The sequence below is a fragment of the Mizuhopecten yessoensis genome, unplaced genomic scaffold (assembly GCF_002113885.1).
Source record: "Mizuhopecten yessoensis strain PY_sf001 unplaced genomic scaffold, ASM211388v2 scaffold11091, whole genome shotgun sequence".
In the NCBI taxonomy this organism is placed as follows: domain Eukaryota; kingdom Metazoa; phylum Mollusca; class Bivalvia; order Pectinida; family Pectinidae; genus Mizuhopecten; species Mizuhopecten yessoensis.
In genome coordinates this window covers 640627-668005 of record NW_018408875.1, presented here as the reverse complement: position 1 = coordinate 668005, position 27379 = coordinate 640627, and the positions used below count along the sequence as shown (strand labels likewise).

Here is a 27379-nt window from a genome sequence, read left to right as displayed (position 1 = left end):
ATTCACTATAGCTATGTCATATCCAATATATTCGCTATAGCTATGTCATATCCAATATATTCGCTATAGCTATGTCATATCCAATATATTCGCTATAGCTATGTCATATCCAATATATTCGCTATAGCTATGTCATATCCAATATATTCGCTATAGCTATGTCATATCCAATATATTCGCTATAGCTATGTCATATCCAATATATTCGCTATAGCTATGTCATATCCAATATATTCGCTATAGCTATGTCATATCCAATATATTCGCTATAGCTATGTCATATCCAATATATTCGCTATAGCTATGTCATATCCAATATATTCGCTATAGCTATGTCATATCCAATATATTCGCTATAGCTATGTCATATCCAATATATTCGCTATAGCTATGTCATATTCAATATATTCGCTAAAACTATGTCATATCCAATATATTCGCTATAGCTATGTCATATCCAATATATTCGCTATATTTTATCTTATATAGAAGCTGTCAAAGTCTTATCATTTTATACTAGACTAAACGTGTGTTGACCACTTATTAGTTTAATGCTATTATTTTCATTTTTTATAAAAGTATTTGATCATCATTTTACTAATTTAATCATTATTATATTTTATTTTTGTCATTCCTGTTGAAAATGTAAAATTATTTCAAATCAATCTATTATCTGATTGGATGTTCTACTTGCTTGTGATGTTATTGTCTGGACCAGGATAAATCTGTGTATATGGGGTTGCTACCGGTGCACTCTGGGGATTCATACATCATAGTTACGCCAGTCCGCCTAGCTATACATCATTGCGTCACAGCAGGGGCAACAGCACGAGAGGGATTATTGATGGATGAGGGGTCAGGTACACTTACAAATCTCCTAATTCCAAAAACGGAACCTTTCTCTGACTGGCCACTGTCATTACTATACAATATCTTTATCCCATTTACGTGTATGAAATATTACCTTAATTTTCCTCACACAATACGGGCTTATGATTCTTGTTTAATATTCTGTTTATAAAGGCAGCAAACATATTAACTTTGTCATTTGTTTATCGATTATTTGTGAGTGCTCGATCTCCACAATAAATCAACAGCCACTGACTAGATTCAAATAAATGATCAATTGAGCTCATAGTAATTACGCATTTAACACCACCACTAGTTTGAATTACAAGCCAGAGGAACTCCGGGTAGAGTCAGAAAATCAATGAGACTTGATCGTAGGCATTTGTTTATAACCCTCTCAACGGGATCAATTATTATATACCGTTGGAACCAAATGTGGACAATTCAATCGGGCCTATTTTTCATATACATGTAATGCAAGCGTTCAGGCGACTGGGAAACTTCTCCCTAAAACGCCATCTGGATCTATAAGTCACCCGCGTCAATTCAATTCTTCAAGCTGCAGCGTGAGTTAGACGTTTATCAAAGCGTTCGATGGATGAGATTGTCAGTTGTACATTACAAGCCTGGTGAATGACGGGATGATGCTAGTTGTATGTGTATAACTATGTATCTGTATATGGATTGTGGCTTTTAACATGTGATTATAAATGTTTCTTACTGTCAATCATGAAAATACCACACGGAATGTAGATATATAAAAAGGCAAATTTTTAACTTTTTACTCTAAGTGGTAAGCCGGATCAGACATCACTGATGAGTGTGCGTATGTCTAAAGATAGATTGTTTACACAATTCCAATGAGCTTTTCTTCTGGAATTGTGAGAGTGGAGCTGTGGAAAGAATCTTGTTAACATTTGAACATCTGTGTCCGCCAGGGAAACTTGTGTTAAGTGCTGTGTGGCATACGTAGTTGGCGTGCATACTTACCTGTGTATATATAGTGTTTTAAGGTGAGTGCGAGTTTACATACATATACATATATCTCTGTACGTATGCATGGTTGTAGGGGTCAACTTTTGCTCGTCGGAGCTAACAGTGGTATTCAATTGATAAAGTAGTAATGACTGAGCAAGTTTTGTTTATCTAAACAGAATGATATTTATCAAACTTTAAGACATATTATATACCTATATATGCTAACTTTTATTTATCAATAGTCAATACATATCTACAGTGTATGTTGTTACAATATGTTGCCTTGACAATATTGTGTTAAAAAAATCATTTCCACGATTTGGAAGAGGAACGTAACACGCACAGCTTATTATACCTTTAAAATTTAAAAATAGATATGCGGTTATCAAAAATGAATAACAACATTCACATTGCAATATTGTGCTATATTCTGATTAAATGTCGTCATTTGCAGGGAAAAACAAAGATAATTGATAAGTAGGTTTCCACATTTAACGTTTAATTCTTAAGCAGAATGGTTATATTCGTATCATTAAGCTATTTATGTCTACTATATTTAGAAAAATTAACCATGACATGCATAGCTTCCGATGATAATACGCCATTGAGAAGTATTTTACTATTAATGTAACTAGAGCGATTAAACGATCTATAGCTTTCTGGACCTTTATATCTGTTATAACCTTGGCTGTACATATGTTGTGATGTTTAAATGCCAGAGTTAATTATTATTTTAACCCTTTCGCATGTTTAACATTTGGGGTCCAAATGGAACACAAAATGAAAATGATAGAATAAGCAAACACACAGGTAATTCCATTCACACCTTACAGTGCTATTGTGCCCTCAGTAAATATTTCTACTGACACGCATTCTGATACAGGTAAACGTTATTTTATAATCAATACAGCTACCTGTCTGTTGTGGAATTGTTTATTTACATGTTCGGTGACGTGAGGTTCCAATGTTGCTATTGGTCAAAATTTAGGTAAAACCATGACACAATATCGACTATGCAGAACATTTACATTCTGTCCTGTTTGTTATAATTTAACACTCATCGCCCTGTTACTTTAGAAAATATCCACCATTTTTTATTTATAAGCTTTTCATAAAAAGTTGAGTGAATTACATGCAATTATCCTCTGAATCTAATAGTGACTTGTTCAAGGTTAGGCTACTATACTATTCAGATTTTAATTTCCTTTAAACCTTGGCATTTGTAGTCATATTCTAAGGTTGACTTCCAAAGTGTCATTACGCGTGTCTGTCAGTATGAAAAATTCATAATCTGTGTGCTGGCGTAGCAGATAGTGGGTATATAATGGCAAAGGTGGAGCGGGATGAGGTACATTTAGACATACAGTAAGTGAAAATTCCAATGTTATCCAGAGACACTAGACTAAGTAATAATATCTATATATGTATACTATTACTGTATATTAAATTATCTGAGTGAATGGCTAAGGGTAAAGGCTAAGGTTACAGACGGCAGATTGTTGAATCCGGAAATTAATGTCTGATATCAAAGATTTGATAAGGGCATCCTTTTGATAGCGAAAGAAAAGAAAGAATGCGTGATTAGTAAAATAAAACTTTTAATATATCTATAGATTTGATTAAGTCATTTCTTTCCCACCTTTGATAAGAGAAATCACAGGTTAGGTATGCACTTTGAATGAATGGCGTCAAAGTGCATACAGATTCCAGTTGGGTTTCATTTTGATATGCTTACCTCTGGTTCTTGGTCCATTTGTTTGTTATTAAAATTGAAGGTTAACAACACAGAACCACTTGACTTTTCTGACTGAACAAAGAATATGCGATAATATCTTAAGACGTACTTACTGTTTAAATAATGTGTTTAATTCAGGTCAATTTCATCCTGCACAATCACTTGTAAAATGCATTTGAAATATTCAAAATCTCACGAGGACGAGACTGTCGAGAGCAGTTGAACGCGGCCATGTTGGTCATTTCGTGACATCAATGTAGAGTTTATTTGATTTCTCATACACGAAGGTGTATTTAGTCCTGTCTTTACTCCTGTGTTTCCTGATGCACATGTCGTGTCAGTACTAGACAACATTCCATCAGTAAACACTTTATCGACGTATTGTAAGCTTGATGGACAACCCCGTTGTATAAGGGCTAAGTCCCCTGACTGCCTGCAGTATTAGACAAATAAACAACAGGCAAAAAGAATTAGCATAGATATTGTCGCCCTTCCCATGGAGGTAAGGGGACGCTGGTAAATAACGAACCTGTTGTATCTAAATACATGATTGTATGAGTTGACTAATATCTGACAGCCTGCAGAACCAGAGGTATCTTTGTGCCTTCTGACAAGGGAACATTGAAAAAACCAACACAAAATTTGTTCTGCTGTGCCCAATTCTTTGAACCTTGATCTTATCCCCTTCTTTGTACAGTTTGTACGTAAATGTCTCCTTTTGTTACACCTACCATTTACAATCCTCCATATAATGCTGTCTTTGTGACGCTGTTGTGCAGCAGGACTGCTAATATAATAAACAAACATCTAAATATATTTACCAAGCCGCACGCGTCCTTCGAGAAAACAAATACCCGTGATTGCTTATTGATTTGTAAGTAAATGACAGCAGGGTTGTGTATGCGGGAGATGTCCTCACCAAGTTCTCGTTATTTGCTTAAAATGACTGAACTAAGCGTTAGGTAATAACAACACGAAGTGGTATACATTCTGTTCGTGAACATCTTGTTTTGTTTTCCAAGGCGGTTTTGGTTTTCATATCATATATTTGTATCGGGTACAATTCCATTGCAGGCATTGGTCACGTTCTAGAACGTTATTCTCGGTACACGGCAGGTTGTCTTTCGTCACGCACATTACTTCCATTTCATCACAATTTCTATAATCTACAAAAGGATGTGTAGGATACGCATCATTGGCTTATTGATTAGCGTATCAATAATGTATCGCCATCTGAAACCATGTTAAGTTACGGTATTAAAGGCTACATATGTAACTGTACATTACCTGTAGTTTTATTAAGGACGAAGAGTCTCAAATACTTACTTCCTGTGTTTATCTCTTCTGTATTTTAATAAACTTAATCGTATAAAGTCATGTAGTACGGGCTCCACATCCTACTTTCTGACGTGTGAGAGAATTGATTCAGTCATTTCTTTCCAACCTTTGATACGATAAATCACAGGTTAATAATGCACTTTGAATGCATGGCGCTCAAAGTACATACAGATTCCAGTTGGGTTTCATTTTGATATGCTTACCTCTGGTTCTTGGTTGTTATTTAAATTGAAAGTTTACAATACAGAACCACTTGAATTGTCTGACTAAACATAGAATATGCGATAATATCTTAAGACGTACTTACTGTTTAAATAATGTGTTTAATTCAGGTCAATTTCATCCTGCACAATCACTTGTAAAATGCATTTATAATATTCAAAATCTCACGAGGACGACACTGTCGTTAGCAGTTGAACGCGGACATGTTGGTCATTTCGTGACATCAATCTAGAGTTTATTTGATTTCTCATACACGAAGGTGTATTAAGCCCTGTCTTTACTCCTGTATTTCCTGTGCACATGTCGTGTAAGTACTAGACAACATTCAATCAGTAAACACTTTATCGACGTATTGTTAGCTTGATGGACAATCTCAACCGTTATATAAAGGCTAAGTCTCCTGACTGCCTGTCGTATTAGAGTGCTATTGGGCAAAATATCTCTATGATTTTTGCCAGCTGACTTTACAGAATCGGCAGACTGTGGCTTAGTGAGTTGTTTTCGGCTGTTTTGAGCCGAGACATCGGTCAAACAGACATCTTCGAAAGCTCGTCGATAGAAATGTTCAATTCCTGTTTGTGTTCAAAACACACTGAGCCTTTATTATACATATCAAACTGATGAATCTTATTCCGAACATCCATTTTATATAATTGATTGCGAGAAATACATGCCACATCTACCATTCTAGAAAATCTGGTTCGCCTGTGACCTCTCTATGTGTAGAACCAGGGTGTTTACTATTGGTTTTGGTATCGCCTTGGTTTCTCTCGTTTGTTGTCATTCCTTATTTAGTAAGGATAGTGCTACACAAGGATAAAGAGGTATAGACATATATTCTTCATTTTATTCTGAAGAGCATTCGTCTTTCTTTAATTGGCTGTTTTACTAGTACTTGTTTGTTTATTAAATCATCTGGCTTTTTATGTATTTGTATGGTCAAAAAAGCTTTGTTGATTTATTACTATTGCATAGCATTTAAATCAATATGAATTGTGACAGGATTTGTTTTAACTAGAAAAGGTTTGATTAAATTCCATTCCATAAAGTATAAATTAAGGCAAATTTTTCAAATCCCATTTCCTAATAATCGTAGAAAATGTGTATGATTGTGTAGATATTGTAATTATGTTAAATTTGTGAATATGCACACTTTGCTTTTACTTTACATTTCAGTATTCATATATATTATTTACATATTATATAGAATATAAGAATTATTTCCAAATATGATATTGGTTAAAAGTTTTCACTCATATACAAACGTGGTCTGGGTCCGAAAGTGTGGGATTTTATGATGATTTTAAAAAAAATCATCACAAATACGATTTTTCTGAAAAATAACAAATATGTTTTGTAATAATTGGCTTATTTAAGATTTTTTTTATACAACTTGGTACATTTTATTTACTTTTAGTTTAACATATTTAAAGTTGATGTTAGTTGGTGCTAAGATTTTCAGGCTTAGCCATTACAGTGTACGTGAAGGATAAATAATCTATTGGCCAAGTTGCATAAGCAATGAAGATAAGGAAGCCACAGTTTTTTTCTAAATTAAAAAAACAAAAAACTCATCTTCATTATCAGATCAATAAGAGTCACACGGGACTTCAAAATTGATCAAAACACGTGTAAGTTTATTGTAAATTACTATGAAACCAATCGTTGTAGAAAAGAAGGCTAACACTGCTTTCAACAATAGGCTCTATGTCATCGAGGAGGGTTTGTTGTCAAGGTGCTGTGACACGCACTGTTATGTATGTACTGTGGTGTATGGTGGTAGGTGTCTGATTCGCATCCTTGGTTTATTGATTTGTGGTCTAATTGGTCATAAAATGATATTACATTATCAATTGATGGGAGTACACAGGTACAAAATTAATTTCGCTTTAGCGTATGATTTTGATAACACATCTGTATAGCGATAGATGTTTTGGGACATAAGAATATCGGTACGACCGTAGAAAAAGATAGCTAAAACCAACAAGGATTGAGAAGAGGTTCAGTAGTATCAGAATCTTAAGTTATCATTTTTGAATCGACGTCACAAATAGGACCACTGAGGTAGAAAATTCAGTCTCAAACAAAATGAAACTGAAATGAGAACTATACTAAATGCGACTGAAAACTCAAACCTACTGAGTATAGGTAATGCATGTCTGCATACGTATGAAGTAAGATTGCATACTTAAACCCACAGATCATAGATGCTCAAGGCCTGTATTTAGCATCTACGTAGTATATACAATGTAGATACCGAAGAACCTGCAACATAAGCTTGAAACTCATAGCTTCCGATATATGTGTACGACCTACATTCAGTAGATACAAAGTTAGACTGAGTACTCTGACCTACTGAATATAGATACTAAGGGTCTACATTAAGAACCTCTTTGCCCGCCCTGCATTCAACATTTTCAAAGTAAGTTAAAACCCCAAACCTATTTAAGCACCTACTACAAACTCCTGAATACAGATTCTCAAGGCTTTCATTTAGTACCTTTATAGTAATACTAAATACATACCTTCTGAATAGGGGAGTCTGAATGTAGATAGGGGAGTCTGAATGTAGATAGGGTAGTCTGAATGTAGCTAGGGAAGTCTGAATATAGACAGGGGGGTCTGAACGTAGATAGGGTAGTCTTAATGTAGATAGGGAAGTCTGAATATAGACCGGGGAGTCTGAACGTAGATAGGGGAGTCTGTATGTAGATAGGGGAGTCTGAATATAGACAGGGGAGTCTGAACGAAGATAGGGTAGTCTGAATGTAGATAGGATAGTCTGAATGTAGATAGGGAAGTCTGAATATAGACAGGGGAGTTTGAACGTAGATAGGGTAGTCTGAATGTAGCTAGGGAAGTCTGAATATAGACAGGGCAGTCTGAACGTAGATAGGGTAGTCTTAATGTAGATATGGGAGTCTGAATGTAGATAGGGGAGACTGAATGTAGATAGGGGAGTCTGAATATAGACAGGGGAGTCTGAACGGAGATAGGGTAGTCTGAATGTAGATAGGATAGTCTGAATGTAGATAGGGAAGTCTGAATGTAGATAGGGAAGTCTGCATGTAGATAGGGTAGTCTGAATGTGGATAGGGGATTCTGAATGTGGATAGGGGAGTCTTAATGTAGATAGGGGAGTCTGAATGGAGATAGGGGAGTCTGAATGTAGACGGGGGAGTCTGAATGTAGACAGGGGAGTCTAAATGTAGATAGGGGAGTCTGAATATAGACAGGGGAGTCTGAACGAAGATAGGGTAGTCTGAATGTAGATAGGATAGTCTGAATGTAGATAGGGAAGTCTGCATGTAGATAGGGTAGTCTGAATGCAGACAGGGGAGTCTGAATGTAGATAGGGAAGTCTGAATATAGACAGGGGGGTCTGAACGTAGATAGGGTAGTCTTAATGTAGATAGGGAAGTCTGAATGTAGATAGGGAAGTCTGAATATAGACAGGGGGGTCTGAACGTAGATAGGGTAGTCTTAATGTAGATAGGGAAGTCTGAATATAGACAGGGGGGTCTGAACGTAGATAGGGTAGTCTTAATGTAGATAGGGAAGTCTGAATGTAGATAGGGAAGTCTGAATATAGACATGGGAGTCTGAACGTAGATAGGGTAGTCTTAATGTAGATAGGGAAGTCTGAATGTAGATAGGGAAGTCTGAATATAGACATGGGAGTCTGAACGTAGATAGGGTAGTCTTAATGTAGATAGGGAAGTCTGAATGTAGAAAGGGGAGTCTGAATGTAGATAGGGTCGTCTGAATGTAGATAGGGGAGTCAGAATGTAGATAGGGTAGTCTGAATGTAGATAGGGAAGTCTGAATATAGACAGGGGAGTCTGAACGTAGATAGGGTAGTCTGAATGTAGATATGGGAGTCTGAATGTAGATATGGGAGTCTGAATGTAGATAGGGGAGTCTGAATGTAGATAGGGGAGTCTGAATGTAGATAGGGGAGTCTGAATGTAGATAGGGGAGTCTGAATGTAGATAGGGTAGTCTGAATGTAGATAGGGTAGTCTGAATGTAGATAGGGGGGAGGGGGCTGCATTAAGAAGCTACAACGCTACACTGAATATTAAAACATACTGAATATAGATACATATAATCCGATTCGGTTAATATTCAGTAAGACTGAATGTTTCGACCTTCAGAATAAAGATGATGGAGGCCTGCATAAAGTAGCTCCTACGTAATACTAGCCATACACCCCGATTCAGTGTCTACTTAAACTGAATGTTTGGAACTACAGAATATATAAACTGGAGGCCTTCATGTAGTACATTTGTAGCTACTACGAAAGACTGAACATACAACTCGATTCAGTTCGCTCGACTTGTATTCAGTACGTACTAAGTAAGCCTAATACGTAAGACATGTTGGCGTGTGTTGTGGTGCAAGGAATAGGATATGTCGTGCCTGATTAACAGTTTATCATTTATAAAAAGCATGGCTCATGTTCAATTATGGAGAGAAAGATCATTGTAGTGATTTTCAATTGCTGAAGAATGTCAAATGTTAATATATGATTTTGGGTATACAGGTATACAAATTAATATAAAATTGATGTGTGCAATGGTACAATCTTAGGACAAAAAGCATTAAATAAAGCGATATTAAAAGATACAGATAAAAACTTCTTGAAAGAAAATTTGAATATTTCTAAAATGTTGGAAAGATAGCTTCTTCAAATGCAATTGAAGGATGTAAATAATATGTGTCCACTTTTCTAGAATTAAGTTGGGTTTATTTTTATCTCTTTTCAGATGAAAAATCTGCAGACTGTACCACTTATCACGACACAGTTTGGCCACCGCTGTGCAGAGGATGCAAACGAACCCACTAAGAAAACGTAATTTCAGTCAGTTAAATTCTCTTTCATCTTCTCCTTATTCTATTATCGGCTTCTTTTGAATAAATAATCGCGCCTCCATCTCGTTCTATCAAAGGCGAGCGTTAGATATGTGAAACTTTAATATGTCTGATAATTCTGGCGGCTTAAGTCACGAAAGTAGATAAAGGATACATTCAATGTTAAAACGAACAATAGGCACTGGTAAGTGTTTTTGAATTAAAACTGCCACTCGGAGAACCACGTCTGTACCGAACGCTCTTGTTTCTAACACAGGTATGTGGAGCTTGTCATCGATTGGTATTGTACGGGAAGCCGTGTCAGACAGGGGACTTGGCGGGCCTAATCAAGCAGGTAACACGACTCTAACGACGATTGAGAGGAGCTGTTGATTGGCGTGACACCAACAAACATATTGATGAATCTGCAATCAGGTGCATTTAACACCGAGAGTAAAGGGTAAGATACCGCCTTTTGCTGCGTGGTGGCGTCGGATTCCAATAGCCGGAACAAAATATAGCCGACTTCCGCTCAACACTGGCATACTATACTGAGATAAATATCGTGCATATTTACTGGCGGACTTGCTTCCCCTCGCTGGTCCAGATATATCCATCATTCCACATCACAGACAATCGAACGCAATTATGATAACAATATAACTTACCAATAATAATTGACGGTCACGTGTTATTGACAGCTTTACTTGTTGAAGTAATGGTCAGTCGATACCGGCTCACTAGGGAATCCGTTCATTGCTGGCCATAACACACTGTCTTGAGGTGGTGCATAGGGGACGGAGCTCTGGACACAGATAGAGGACTTAATTGTGTAAGCGGATGAACACACACGATACGGATTCCATCACCTTGCTAAACCGGTTGATGAATACAAATCCAATTCATTTTACATGGTATTTGAAAATGTGAGGTTAACAAAACCTGTGGCATTGGTTTGCGTGTGATTGTGTACGCTAATTCGCCGAACGTTGGATTATATGGCACCTACTGGCTGGACCGTATTGATCATTTATTGATGGTCAGCATTACATTACACATAACTCGTTTAATAGAAAAGTCTCTGGACATGGCTACTAGAAAGAACACCTATCATCAAACATGGAGAGTATTATTTAATTTAACGTCAAAACTCCGTTAACAGTTTAAAAAGCATGTCACAATTTTGAAAAAGAAAACGCTTTTAATGACAATGTGGGAAAAAGTGTCCTAATCCATAACCTTATGATTCAATCATTCCATTGGTCTCATGTCAGGCTTTACGAGCAGACGACATTTCCCAATGCCAGAATCCGAAGTGGACATGGATGTAGTTGTAGCTAAGATCATCTCGCTGGTCGTCCTTACCGTGCTAACCGTGTTGTTTGGGCTATTCCCCTGTAGACTCATGCAGTATTTTGCGAAAACAATCTTCAAACGAAAGAAGGTTCTGGACTACATGCTTTCATCTTTAAAATGTTTCTCAGGGGGAGTGTTTTTAGGAACGTGTTTTTTACATTTGATTCCGGAAACACGGACTAAAATTGACCAAATGATGTCTCAAATTAGATCGCATTCCACGTATCCGGTTGCAGAGTTATTGACAATGGCAGGATTTTTCGGGGTGATATTTACCGAACACGCCATTCGAGCTCTATATAAGAAACTTCAAGCAATGACCGACAACGATCGAGAATGGACTGAAAGTGAAATTTTACCTACAACACATTCAACAATTTTAAAAAGTGATATTGAAGGTGACATCGAGTCTCAGAGTTTACACTCACTTCAAAATCAGGATGTCGAGTCGGGTTCACACGAAATGAATATGATGAATGAGACAGAGGATACCAAAGAAATCATGGACATGGAAATTGAACCTGCTCCTCTTCAGGATTTAGAGGTCAAACAGGTCGTAACGGAATTAAGTCGAGGAGACGATTCTAGTAGAGGTCATATGAGGTCAGTGCTATTTATAACCGCCTTATCCTTTCACGGTGTGTTCGAAGGGATGGCTCTTGGACTTCAGAGTTTGGAGAGTAACGTCTGGGTGCTGTGCTTTGCTATAAGCATTCATAGGGGAATTTTAGCGTTTGGAATAGGACTACAGCACATGCGCAATGACGAAAAACACAGTACAATGGTGTTCAGTGTAGCGTCCTTTGCTATTTTAGCGGCTGTTGGAATAATCATCGGAATTGCAATTTCAACAGGAGCACAGTTATATACAGACGTTAACGTACCTAACGCCATTCTACAAAGTTTAGCTACAGGGACACTATTCTATATAATATTTTTTGACATTCTCTTCAAGGAGATGGACGGTAACAAAGACGTGAAGAAGATGTCATGTACCTTCGTGGGATTCGCTGTTATGGCTGTGATATTTGCTGTTACTAGGGAATAAGAGAGTGAAAAGTAAAATTGTATATCGTTGTCTAAAACTACTGCTTCGTGATAGACCAATTGTATGTAAATTATTTCCATATTCACTTTATGTTAATATATCGTTTGATTTACATTACTTCATTTTTCACATGTAAACCGTTTAACTCATTTTTAACATGTAATCATTTAAACTCACGAGAGAATTTGTTTTTGCGAATGTTTTTAGTTTCGTATTTCCCACGAAATGTTTTCTGGTAATGGCGTCAAAGCGCTAATTATACAACACAACCTGTCAAGGCATGTGAATATTCTATTTAAACTCGACTGGCCTTAATTTCCCATATAATTAATTGGTTTATCGAAATATTTGGAAGGAACGGACCAGATGACATTCAAAATAATAGTAATACTTGAACAAATGTACACCTTAACGTGGACATTGAAGAATTTCTTAATTTGGTGAATAAATTTATTGATAACTAATGATGCTGGAAAGTTATACCAAGTGTTCCTTTTCCTCTAAACAAAAAGTCAATCTTGTGATTAAAACACTCCCGATTGCTTATACGTAACTGAAATCAATACACTTTCACGCAGAAGATTTGTTTAATTGTGATTAAAGAAATGAATGTGTTGCAAGAAAGTTTATGGAATGAATTCTAATACAATAATGTCTAAGATTATCTAGGCAATTTTTAGTAGCATTGTGTGCATTGTTCCAAATATCACACCATCATTATGTCAAGTATTCGATAGATTAAATAGAAATAGAATAGACTCAACCGAAAAAAATACAATATGCAGAACTAATGAATGTAATGAGGATGTATGTCAATAATGACAATTTCAAAAGTTGAACTGATACAAAAAGTGATGAAAATCTCTGTGCATAATGTGTTCAATATTTGAAAGACATCACCAACGAAACATCTGAGTGAGAGAAAAAATGTATGATTATGAATTGGTTTTAAAAAGGAATCTCCGTCTTAAAGCAACAAATGAAATTAATGCGTATTTATATCGAACGAACTTCATATTCCTGCATTCGATCTAATGCCAGTTAAAATAATTTAGTGAAGTGAAGTTTTAAATCCATCATATTTCCATTGTAGCGTGTGTTTTAATTGGTGGAAGTTAATTGTATGAATGTTACCACAAATTCTGGTACTTTGCTCTGATGGCAAAATTAAGATAAGAAATATTCGGAATATATATGACACTCTTTGCCTGACAAAGGAAACAGACGTTTTCGTTAGCTCTCAAAAAAAAGGTTTTCAATTCCTGTTTGTGTTCAAAACAAATATTTTTAAGCATTTAATCAGGTAAAACATTTGTTTGGCTTTAGATTGCCTGATAGCTGAAAGTGAATTCAGGATGTTGTTCGATAATGCTGTACGGTGTATTGGATTTTAATAGCATGTCCATGGTAATGGCATATCTGTAGTCTATCACAAGATTTTCTATCGGATGCTGAAAGCATTTATTCACCAGAATATTGAAGGATATAACTTAAAATCAATTTGAAATTCTACTGCCTGAAGTAGAGTAATCAAAGTGAGTCGAAAGCAAGCTTAATTAAAATCCCATACACTTGTTTTTCATCTTCCCGTCGTCCTGTGGTGTATCAAAACAATGTCGGTCGCTTTCATGTCCGCGTGTCTTCCTCGTTTAATGTTAAGATGTTACCATGGCAACAAAGTATATTTAATAAAATAATCTTGAAAAACAAGTCTTGTTCTTTCCTTTGTATATAAATGTACCTGGGTATAATGCATTCTCTCTATTTGAAGTTAAGGGGCTTTTAGCGTGGATGCCTGATTGAGTTTTCTACAAGGTTCGGCGGAAATTCCGTTCATTAAACGCCATTATGTTGTTAGTGGATTCAGCACATTTTAATCAAAAGAGGGTTCTAATGTAGGGGATAGACTCGTCATGATGTTAGTCAGCATAATCCGGGGTGAAGATAATCCATTGCGATAGTATGTTAACCTTATATCACTTCGCTACTTAAAATAAATCGATATAACTCATTGTAAATGTAAAGGTAAATACGCCACGCAGTAGTGGATGAGTATTTCTATGTTCATGAAAAGGTCAGTAAGTTACGCCTGAAACGATGTGCTAAAATCATGGTTATTCTGGGAGAGTATAACAAAGCACGGTCGCAACTCCTCCTTACAATGGCCTGATTTGCCTTGTACAATGCACCATGCTCTCTACTCTAACTTAGACAAAAGCTATTTCCAGAACATTCCATACATTACCTCATAAGGTCACTTTACCACTTATAGGACAGAAAGAACATTGTAAAAACATACAATGTGATATAAATGAATTAGGGTGAGTATCATTTGGTACCGTTTCGAGCAAAAGAAGTGCAATGTGTATTTATTTCTTTGATTTCTTTTATTTTTTTCTGTATGAGAAATTTAATTATTTATAAATCACACCATCTGCCTTCTTACCATAACCAGTAGTACACTGTTTCCCTGTACCTTGGCATGAAAGGTTAACTTTGTTGACCTTATTGATCCCGGTATAATATTCCAACTCTTATCTACTCAACTTCTTTTCATTGCTGTATCATGCATTACCCCTGGTTAACATAAAGTAAGAATTATTTGACCAGATTAAGTGATTAATTATCTCGTAGCCATGGTGTCACATTTCAGGGTGTTGACGCTTCAAAATGGCACTTGAGTGACGTAACAAGTGGACTCCGGCGTTACATGACCTTACAGACATGAAACCTAAAACAATCAGAACATTATGATGAGATAACCGTTTACAGATTTTTTGTTGTTCTCAGGACATGTCTAAATATGAAGGCTCGAATACTGACGCTCTAAGTAGACCAAGCGTTTTCTTTTAGTCTGCGTGTTGCTATGTTGGAACATGTTTCAAATTTGGATTTGATTGTTTGTTGTCAATATAGTAATCTATCTGGGATATATTTTCCTTAAAGGAAATGCCTTCATCCAATTGTCAAAATACTAGGACGGCTTAGAAAATCAATAGCAATATCCGGTCCGGTATATTCCGACAACTTCCGTTGACTACCGAAATAGGCCGAACGTCACGTTTATTTGCCGGAATTGACCGAGGCACTGTGATTACAAACGATCAAATCGTGCTCTTGTACAAAAAAAACGATCGGACCAATTTTCGCGTTTTAGCTCTACAGTTTAGGTACCACTCTACTTCACAAAATCGTTAAATCGCTGATTTGGGTCTATAACAGCACGTGTATTTAGAAATCACATTTCCTTGATGCGTGCTATGTTCCAGATTGGAGCCCATTTCTGTATAATCAGGTTGTTGACTAATTCGTTTCCCGCCTCATCGCAATAAATGTGAGGAAATATGGGGCTGTCATAATCACTATGGTTGTTTGCTAAATCACAATCGTTACCTCACCTCCAGCTATCATAAACGAGCAGAGCGACAAATTGTTTTTGTTCGAACGGAATATCAGAGAGACCGCTACCGCGTAGCTCGTTTGTCTTAATGGTTATGGCTCGTTATTTCCAAAGCATAGTACACTTTTTTGGCTTCAGCCGTAGCTTGAAATGTTCAGTCCAACATTTTTGAAACGTCCAATAAGATGATGTTTAGTATTACCATTTTAGAAAGGAAATATGTCAGCTTTGAAAACTGAAACGAGAAAGAAATGCCATCTTTAAAAAACTTGAATTTTTTACGTAAAATTATTCTTTGATACAGAAATCTGTTCCTTTTATAGTACAGCATGACACAAATTTGGCAAAATAATTATTAAAAAAACCACGTGTCATTATAAGAAATGAATTGCTGAAACTATTTTACTAAATAATATAAAACTGGAAAACTTCGCGTGGTATGGCAAAGAGTGCAATTTAAGCTTACTACATCGACTGTAGTCAACTGAATCACACAGACATTTTGGGAAAGGTATAAACCCACAACATCTCTTCCAGGGAATACAAATATACAGAATGGTAAATGCATACTGGCTCTACGAACTGGACACGTGTAGTTTTAATTCATGCTTCTTTGAGCAGGACAATTACAGCACAAGACTCCCTCCGGACCCCGGTATGGCGAGATAGGGAGCCGACTAAGTGCTTCCTCACACAGCATATAGACTGGGGCCATTATACCGCTGTAAGAGATGGAAAATCAATGTGTTATCCCCACTTTCTTTACTACAGATATTGGTGAAGATAATATTTGTCCATCATAGCAAATTGAGCAATTTGAAATGCTGGCGGTTTAGAAAGAACTCCGTGTCTCGGGGTTATAAGATTGACCGCAATCACGATCCTATCGGGAAAATCCGGAATATCAATGCTCGAATCGGATTCGCAACTAAATAGGCATTGACAGAGTCATTAAGATACTTGAAAATCGATAAGATTTCCTTATGGTGGTACGAGTTTGCATTTATGTGTGTTCTAAGACATCAAGCTTAAAATCAGTGTTGATAATTTAATCAAACGCCATGTGTTTCTATGACAAAACCCACTACAGCGTGTTTAAAGTTCATTTCTAGGACTTCCTTTCATCTTACTGATGGAATGTTCTTGGAGATAATGTCCTTTCTCGCTTACGTGCACACGGCCTTTACTCTGCTCAAATGTAACATGGTCATTTTTACGCATATTTATTAATTATGTCAGGATTTCCAATGATTGTCTTTGAAAGGCTTGAAATCAATACCCGTGCCTGCTAACAAACACTTTAACAACAGAGACTACTATATTTCAGACGAGAGGATGAAGACGGAAATTGGCTATAATTATGAAATTGGTTTTGAAAATGCAATGGAAGACAAACTATCAATTCAGCTGATTGATATTTTTCTAAAAATGTCAAATTTGCATTAACGCCGTTTGGTACTTCTTCGAATATTGCAAACATGTTAAAAAAATGGCATTTGACATAAAGTCCGGCAACATCAATGTCCATGTAAATTTAAATTAAGTAATTGGAAACTACTCATTTCCGATCGATAAAGACATATTGTTAATAAGCAAACACATTCAAACGAGACGTTGATTGCTTATACTTAGATTAAGGGTGTCTGTTCTCTAGATAAATGTACTTAATCTTGATGTTTGATTACAGTCAAACAAGAAATAAATACTTGCGAATATTTTTCTTTTCGTTTGAGTTTCTATAATGCTGTCAAGGGTTTTCGGTAACCACTCTTGTCGTTTCTCTTAGTCGCACGGATTGGAAACTTTGCCAACGGGGAGATCTGCCTTTGTTCCACCTGAAAGGTTTTTATAACAAGTTATACACATCCTGGATATGTTTCAGGAACAAACAGAAACTCTCTAAAATGATAATGCTTTTCTTTTTTGGTGGAGCTTTAAAAGTAAAATTATAAAGGAATTGAAAGGCGATTTTTTTTTTCATGCAAATCGGTTACATCCATATTAAACACGAAGCCCTAGCGGCTTCATGTTTAATATGGATGTAACCGATTTGCGTTCATACCGGCATGAAAATTTAAAAAACGCCGTTCAATCCATACATTTACATTTTTACTATAGAACAATTGTTTAGTTTTATTTATTTGTTCTTAAATAATTAATATATTTATTGCGTTTTGTATATGCGTCGTCCTTTAAACGACATTGACGGAACAGCCCTATTTAAATAAAATTTGCACCAATAATTAACCGTATAGTCATTTGAACGTTTGACGCAGGAGCATTCTCCATGTTTTCCGAAATGAGGTGACAAGATTCTCATTGAGCAATGTTAGTATATGACGTCATAAGTAAACCACGTGTTACTCCACGAGAGTTTTTTCTTTCATAATCAAAAGAAATGCATTTCTGCTGGTAATTTTCATATAAAAAATGTAAATATAGCAATATTAATCGCACATTTGTATTTTATCCTAATGAACGCATGTTATGAGCCTGTCGCTGTCGGTTCTCGTTGGAATTCAATTATAATATATTTATATTAAAAATAGTCTCGCAATTCGGCACGCAAAACATGGCAAGGGAAATAGAGAACTGATCAGCATTCGCGAGATGCTGTGGTGTTCTCACCAAAAATTCGTAATGATTCATTATATTCCGGATGATTCATGTGCCAATAGATAATTCACAATCAAACGTTGTCTATATCAATTTCATTCACGTCAGCAGTCTGTTAGGTGTGGGCAGACCAGCTAGAAAATCTACTTTTCCGCGATTTTCAAGAAAACATAATTTTGTTTTCTGAAATTAGAAGCTGAATTTTCGGTTTATAAAATTTCAAATGTCAGTGCGTTCAGTTCGAGAATAAACACCAAACCTGTCCCCAACGGAATTTGTATTAAGATTTAAATCTTATGAAATATTCGAAACGACATTTTGTGCAGTAAACCGCTAAACACTGGAGTAGTAAAAACGAACGGCTAATGAGGAAGTCTACGATGTACTACCATCACTCAGGTATTCCGGGCCAATTTGTCAATTACACTACTGCTAGCTCACAAGGATGTACGCCGACTAAGATTAATATCACAATAACATGAGCTAATCGCTATTGACAAGCACCGACCCTTAAAACAACATCATTCTGTACTGAGCCTCACAAAACACCAGTAATTGTATATTGATTCCGTGGATGATACTAAAGCTTTTCCTTCCCTGGGCATACCGTGCCTAGTTTCAGGGACACTCCAACCCATGTTGCCGAGATTTCCTTTATTTCTGGAGAGCTGTTCAACCCGTATCAAACTTCGATTTCGGCATTAGAAATAACACTTACCTTCTGAGGGGATTATGACAGACCAAGGCTTTGGACAATGAGAGTATATTCAGTTTCATGTATAAGAGAGCTGTTGCAAATCGAATAACTGGTGTGACCCAAAATAAATCCGCCTTCTTGTGAAACTAATGCTGTTTTATCATGATTCATGCGAGTGGTTCGTTTTCAGGAGATTCGCTCGTGATTGAAAAACATTAATTAATATAAAACACTTGTACTCTGTTAATCTATGTTCTGGTCACTGTAAAGACAGTCCCGTGTGCTTCAGTGCTTTGCCGCACAAGAAGAAATTAAAGAAATTCGTTGTTGTCACGGCTTCCATGTAGTTAGGTTCAATCCTTATGGTAGAGTTTTTCCGGACTATTTTGTTGTATTATTCTTTTGTTGAAATTTTTTCTTGTTAGATATTATTGTATCGTAACCCGATGATAATCTTCTCTACCATTTAATGAGGATGCTAGAAAAAGATTCACTCTGATGATGACATTTTGCAAGAGTTCACAAAATTACTTCACCTGATGGAAAAACGTTATACCCAAGGCTTTCAGCCAAATTACCTTCAAAGATATTCTGTGCATAAATGCAAACTCGAAAACGAAAATAAAATCAACCAATTTGATGTTGTCGGATCATTTGATATGATATCATTGTGTGTATTTTATTTGTGAATATTCTAGCATGAAATAATAATTCTACCATAATGAATGACATTACATCGACCTTTACAAGTTATCACAGACAAGAAGTTAATGAACATGACTTTAATTTGTTTGCGTGTCTTGTCGTTTATGTGTACTTTCACTTAAAAAACAAATCTAGGAACATTTAACCACATAGCAGAAAAAAGGGGCAGACAATTAGAATTATCAATACTAAATAACGTATAATAAAGTATCCTCATTAAATTACGCGAATCCAGTCGTCTAGAAACTCTGCCCGAGCTTTGTTTCACGTAAAACAACACCAAATGTGATATATATATATATATATATATTCATTCGGGAAAGTGACAGAACTGAGAAAATGCTGGTAGCCTAATGAAATATATATTAGTGTTGTTCAACTTTTTAAACTTCGTATACTTCAATTGTTCAAGCACATCGTCTGGAAAACATCGTAGATGATAAAGGCAGATGGACGGTGAGAAAAGTAAATTCAACATTTACAAAAGGTCGAACACAATAAACGTAATAATCAGTACAAATCGTGTTCTGTGAACAGGCTATACGCTTTCACATTAACGACGAGTGAAGGAATAGTTGATAAAAGAAATAGTACAAGCGAACATTAAATGGTAATACAAAACCATATTTCATAAAGTTTCGTTAGTACCCCCGTCACACAGCCCTATGACCGTACGAAGACAATGTCGATCACCCCGGACATCCCCGATCTGAAAAATTATCAACTTGGGGCGTTATTGCCATCAAAATCCAGCAACTTGTGAAATAAAGTCAGCATCACGACTGTATTGCGATGCTTCTACGTCAAAAGCGCTGCTCACTCGCTGCCACTACGGTTACACCTACACCAATGCCGACCAAGCGGTCGTTTCTACTATGTTGCCGCTACGACGAACATGACCATACTACGTTGTTACACAGACCTAGAAGACTATAGGACGATGTCGCTACGCTGGTGCTGACCAGTACGATTTGTAGCGATGTCTATACAAATCAGGGGTGTTTAAGCATTTCTTCAGTTCTTTCCCGACTTCGAAAACGAACCCTACGATTGGCTCGGAATTTACAACCACAGATATCTCACCACGATGCTATCACGCTGATAGTGGTGTTCCAACTACGTTTCTTAATAAGACTTTGCCCCGCGTTTTATTGGCCACGACCCGACTACGCTTATTGTGTGTACGTTCAAAATAAGCGTGGGGAGAGCGTGCAGCTTCCCGACCTAGGAGATTCCACCCCGACCAAACCAAGCTCATGGGGATCCTCCCACTTTTGGCCTACAATTGGCCACGCTCTCGGACACTTTTTCATAGTAATAGAAGCGGCGTCTATAACACCATAGCTGCGTCCTCACAGCGATCCCGCGGCGTCCATGAAAATTGCAGAACGCCGAGGTGTGCGATGTAGGGTCTCCTGAAGCAACGAGGTGGCATCCCCATTTAACGTTTGACGTAGTTATGTATAATACTAGTGATACAACTTTTAATATGTAAACTGCCCATAAGTAGAACCCCTGTGTCAAGGGAAACAGTTGCAAGTTCTATTGCTTGTTACAATCTTCACGACAGCGGCCATCTCCGGCTTTCCTGTAATATTTTGTGTATCCAAAATCCCCCACGTAACTTTTCTTAGACTCTACACGCCCCTCATTACAATGTTTTATTCATTGTTGTTTTGCCTTAGTCAAAAGTCAGATTGTTTTTATCTCTGAAGACAACGATAATTTTTCGAAAGTTAGCTTATGAACGTCTGGTACCATCCATATCTACTGCCATATTGGTGCTGTATCAAGGAGCTGCGTCCCGTCTTTGTAGGTTGTATAGAAATGACAGAGATACACATTAGCATAAGACCAACTTATAGGCACACCTTGTGACATTAGAACGAAGGGGTTTCAGACATGTTTGTAAAGGTCCGCTTCAGTTTTACGATGTTACTGAAACCATCTAGGAATATCACCAAAGTAAGAGACGTACGCCATCTTTTAACCATCCTCGACACTCCAGGGTTTACGCTCACTTTCGCTCTCTGCACTCCTGGAATATTTCAAAGCGAAATCGAAGGCTCAGTGTGCACCACCCTTTTTGATGTACACCAAAAGAATATGTCGGTCGCATAACGGTAAAACTGACTGGCTTTGAAGTCGGGTGTGCTCCTCTGTTATCTTCAAAAGACAGGTATCAGCCTAGATATTGGTCAGGTTGTTTTTACCGCGAGTTTTGCAGAGAGCGAAAGTGATCGTTACCCCTGGAGTATCGAGAATGTCTTCAAATCGACATTTTTAATCCAAATGCACGGACGTTGCAATTTTAATGCAATGGTAACGTCTTAAAACATATATTTGTTCAACTATTAACTTCTTGTTGATGTGTTTTTTTTAAGGCATCAACGGTTATTCCGCTAACAGAGAAATGAGACTGGCGATGAATCAGGCAGTATTGTCCAGTTATGTCATTGAGGTGACAAATGGATATGTAATGGCCAAATCGTCATTATAATCGTACAGCTGTAAGCCCTTAAAAAACCCTTAATCAAACAAACAAGGACACAAAAACGTTTTTTTACTCAGATTGAGTTAGATATTCTAAGACATCAAACTGGACACTTCCGGTAACATGTTTGATTTATCACAAAACAATCAATACTGTCGTCTGGAATGTTTCCTTACAGTGTATCAGTGCAAATGTCTGGTTTGATAACAAATTAAGTCTCCTTTTTTTGAGAAATTAAATCTAACAAGTAGAAATACTCATTTAAGATAGGTTCATCGAAAACTATAACGGAAGTCACCACAACTTCCGGTCATACAGGTATACTTGATGGGTTAATTACACCGGTAGTATACCAGACCTATACTCACATAACTTCCTGTTTTCCTTGAATTGTTGTACTGAGATGAAAACGCATCACTCTTTATCTAGAATGTCAATGTGTTAAAATGGAAAGCGTGATAAATACCCCAATAACAACCTGTTGTTTGTAATGGGTTTCCCCATTCATCGTTATTAAAACACTGAAATAATTAGACATTAGGGCTTAGGTTTATGCTACAAAGAGGAATTTTAGGAAATTGAAAACCGCATCTTTGGATTTTTGTAAAACGAAATTACTGAGACAAATGATAAGTTTGCGTTTGAATGAGCAATTTATGTCATTTACGCCCGTCACAAACATAGCAGCAATCGCTTTATCTCAATCATGATTTTTACAAACAACATAAAGGCTTCTATTTTAGATGGGACGCTGTAACCGTTATGGAAATCTCTATTATGGCCCGGAACAGCAATCCAGGAAGTCCGCCATTTTGTGCCATGTGGCTTGTCAATGATTACTCCAATTAAAAACATGAATATGTTTGCAGTATAGAAAATGAATTGTTATATTACACGTCGCCATTGAATTTATTAGATAGTGCCTTTAAACTGTCAGAGTACGACCACAAAACGAAATCATAAAGGAGGAATGTTTTACATGAAAACCAATTACAAAACAGGCACGGTTCCCGTGTTGTTTATAAACGCGCTTAATAAATGGTTTTAAGGCAGGGTTATTGAATTGCTCAAATCTGCCAAAAATGCACATGGAAGATGAAAGCTATAAACAACCACAACAAGCGTAATTGGCACGGTGAACGTTGAGTCGCGTAAATCTACATTGGTCCTGCTTTGTTTCAATCAATATGCATTCAGAATTTAACGTGCACAAACCAGCTCCGTTGCAGACATTATAATCGCCCCGGGAGATCTAAATCACATAGACGCTTCAAACACTAGGAAGACGCAGATTTTACAATTGGTTGGATCAAGCCTACAGACATCAGTCCTACTTTACATTATTTGTCACTTTTAATTTGTCTTTATTGATAAGCCAAGTTGTTAACTTTTATAGAAATCATTTAGTAACTCTTACAATGACTGACAATAATACAAAAAAAAATGGAAAACACTTTTTCTATCTCTTTGCAAACAACAGCCTACATGTAATCATGAATAATGCATATTTCATACATAAAGGTTGGAAACTGTCTATGACTTTATCTTTACATAATAGTAATACAAAATGCAGTTTGAAGCAAATAAAAAATAGTCTAAAATTGCTTGACTTTTAATGTCTGATTGCAGACGCAATTACGATTACCGAAGGAAACTTGTTGAGGTTATTTTAATGTTAAAGATGACAAAAAATATGAAATCGTGTTTTATGTAAAGTACATTGTATATAAAAAAAAGAAGCTTACATTAAGTCCTCGATTTTAAGTCTTATCCAAAGGTTAATCCATATTTTCCATAAATTTCGGAGCAGGAATGAAAAAGTATCATATATATATATATATAGTCTGAAGAATCTCCTAGAAGGGATATATAAAGATTTCCGGGAAAAATTACACAGCTTCCTGACCCTTAATCACGTGACTTCATTTTAAAGGCTGCATATCCTCAAATGTTAATTGAAATAGTACATGTAAAATATTAAAAGTAAATATTAAGGTACCACTTTAACAACTGACTTTCAAATGTGGATTAAAATCTCACTCCAAAAAAACGCTCGAGAGGAAATGTAAATTGAATGATATTTTAAGTTCAGACCGTTTTAAGAGTAACACATGCATGTTTGAGTTTGTGATACCAAGCCAGATATAAAGGCCAAAGATATTAAATTATCATCGCGTGCCATGTATATGACCTTGATGTGATTTTTTAAAAATGTTTTTCAATAAATAGAAGCTGTTACGGTCTTCTCGTATCTCTGACATACACAGTAATTACACAACATGTGACGACCTTAGACTTGTGGGTTCGCACCCTTTGCTTCCCAAACATGTGCATATACACTGTCGGTCTTGCCGAGATAATGGTAGGCTTGCTGTGCTTAGATATGGTGATGCACAGTTCTTCGTAGCAATTACCGTTTTTACCGAGTTTTCCGGGCTGTAATTTAAATGTAAACAAGAGTATCGAAGTCAGATCTGTCAGACATTTGCTCTCGTTGTCTCAGAGAACGGAAGATTATCGGGGAATCTGACGAAAAGTTCCAAAAGCTATAAGCAGCCAAACGTGTGATTTGTGACATCAGTGAATTTATCGCTTACCATTATAAACATCGAGGCTACGGAAACTCGTAAACTCTAGAAGGGAACTAAATTTGAGTAGATAACGTCTTCAGTAAATACCATGTTATATATCATAAAACGAATACACATATGCATGTAGGTTATATTTCTGTACCAGCTTTTTGATTTTAGAATAAAATACAATAGATTTACTCGAATGTGTTAAACAATTCTTTAACAGATGTACTGACATTGAATCAAACATAATTCAATCTGATTCCACGTTATATAGAGTATGTATGTGCTATGAGTCATGTTGATACTATTTCTGAACGCATCTTTCAACAGCTGAAACCTTGAAATCCATTAAAATAAAAGTTAAAACGGTGTCAATGACTCATTACAAGGATTTCCTTTTGGCAAACAAAATCAACCTCGTGTTGAGTTAGTTACAGGCACTACACTAAAGTTTCTGGAGTTTCTGAAGCATTCCTTAACTTTCGCATTTATTTATATTTGCGTTTGTTCTTCCTACGAATTGTTCGCGTGATTTCAATCCGAAAGAGTAACGACGACCGCTGTATATTCTTTGTGTATCGCTTTGTTTATGTGCCGTGGTGTACGCTGTGTTATTTGCTATTTTCCGTGATACCTTCGTGCCGTGTTCCGAGCCGTGTGGTATGCTGTGTTCTTTGCTATCATACGTGATACGTTCGTGCTGTGTTCTTTGCTATGTTCCAAGACACGTTCGTGCCGTGTTCTGAGCCGTGTTGTACGCTGTGTTCTTTGCTATGTTCCAAGATACGTTCGTTCCGTGTACTGGGCCGTGTTGTACGCTATGTTCTTTGCTATGTTCCAAGATGCGTTCGTACAATGTTCCGTGTTCTGAGTCGTGTTGTACGCTGCATTGCTTTGTTCCGTGCTGCGTTTCCTGCTGTGTTCTCTGGTATTCCGTAATATTATTCGTGTTATGTTTTTCGGTATTCGTACCATGATGTGTTACATGTACGTATCGTGTTCACGGTGGTGTATATCACTGTGACGTATGTGAAACATCTTAACTGTACCAGTGAGAAATATCAAAACAAATTACAAGCTGGTTGTTTTCTTTTTGCTTTAACATTTGGAGTTTCCTAAAGACTACTTAATCGTCAAACAAAACAAAAAACGACTGCATTAGCTCTTACAGTGGAAAAACAATACACGTACATACATTTCTGTAAATGTCACACACAAATGTCACAGAACCAGTCGAAGACAACGTTGACAGTTTTTGCTTTCTCCTGAGAAATCCGGGACTGGTTTATTGTCACGTGTTCAAAACTACACATTTTCTGAAAATAAAGTCACATGTGAAAGTCCACAGACATGCCTTTAAAATCGTACTTCGTGGGGCTTTAAAACAGACGTTACACCTCATCAACTAATGTAGACATGGCCCCAGACGCCAATTATATAACTGCCGTTACTGTATATCGGTCCGAGTTTTATGTATGGCGGTGTATCAGGGCGATTTTTTTTAAATGTCTTAGAACAAAATGGTAATCGAACGTACGGGTTACTACATGTATTTCTCACGTACAGGTTACTTAATAAAGGTAATTAACGATTTACATAATTACAACACAGCTGTATTGGTAAGACAACAACACTTTAGCATTTCTTAGACCTCTTACGCCCTTCTGTTTCAAACAGTGGTTTAGACCAATTTATATTTCCACCTTTTTGGCCCATAGGGTCAGCGATGAGTCATAGAAGGATATAACAGCTGCATGGTGTAGTCCTTTTTTTAATTTTTGGAACACTGTTGCTGTGACCAAACATGTACACTCACAGGTATACGTGTTACGTATATCCTCTTAGATACAAGGTGTTAGAATCTCCTGGTTCTATTTCGTAGTCCCCGAGATTTGTCGTAACCTTGGTAGCCACAGTAATCGCTTTCGAGTAGTGGCGCGGTTCATAATATACACACTTTATTCATTATCAATTAAAACCACTACACCAACATACCCTGCCTTCTGCACAACACACGCAGGCATGCATACATAACACACATGGAGGCACGTCCTTAAATTACCTTAGCTGTTAATAGGACGTTAAACAAAAATAAACAAACCATACCAATCATCCAATGACTGAAATCCAGATAACTAAGGGGGTTACGCAACTTCCCTTCTGTTTTCCCGCCTTTTTGGCCCCTAGCATTACCGATGAGTGATCAAAGACCGGCACAGCTGTATGGTGCAGTGTAATATTTTTACACTTCTGTATCTATTATCAAATTGTATACATGTTATCACATATGTGTGTTTTATTTTCACTCTTAACATCATAGAAGGACAGTTTCCATTGGTATATGTACCTCAGCAACAGTGTAAAGAACTAGTTTTCAAACGTTTTAAAACTTTATAAAACGTCATATACTTTAGTAATATCACCACGTCCACTTTATCATATAAATTGGCCCTAATACGCTACCGTAGCCTTTAGTTATATAGCTTGTTTTAAAATATCTGTGTGGGGGGGG

The 27379-nt window shown here is 36.7% G+C and overlaps 1 protein-coding gene across 3 annotated transcripts in view; it reads left to right on the top strand.

Moving 5' to 3' along the window:
* The window catches only part of LOC110465548 (zinc transporter ZIP2-like), a 35214-nt gene extending 21133 nt beyond the window's left edge, over positions 1 to 14081 (top strand). The window contains exons 1-3 of one of the 3 annotated variants that reach the window (XM_021521456.1): positions 1426 to 1862; positions 9891 to 9976; positions 10253 to 14081. In XM_021521456.1, the coding sequence (XP_021377131.1) occupies positions 11243 to 12379 (1137 nt within the window). In that variant the 5' untranslated portion in view covers positions 1426 to 1862; positions 9891 to 9976; positions 10253 to 11242 and the 3' untranslated portion in view covers positions 12380 to 14081. Of the gene's footprint in view, positions 1 to 1425; positions 1863 to 9890; positions 9986 to 10252 lie in introns of those variants that run through there. The other 2 variants (XM_021521454.1, XM_021521457.1) reach the window with 2 other exon arrangements.
* Positions 14082 to 27379: the final 13298 nt, after the last annotated feature.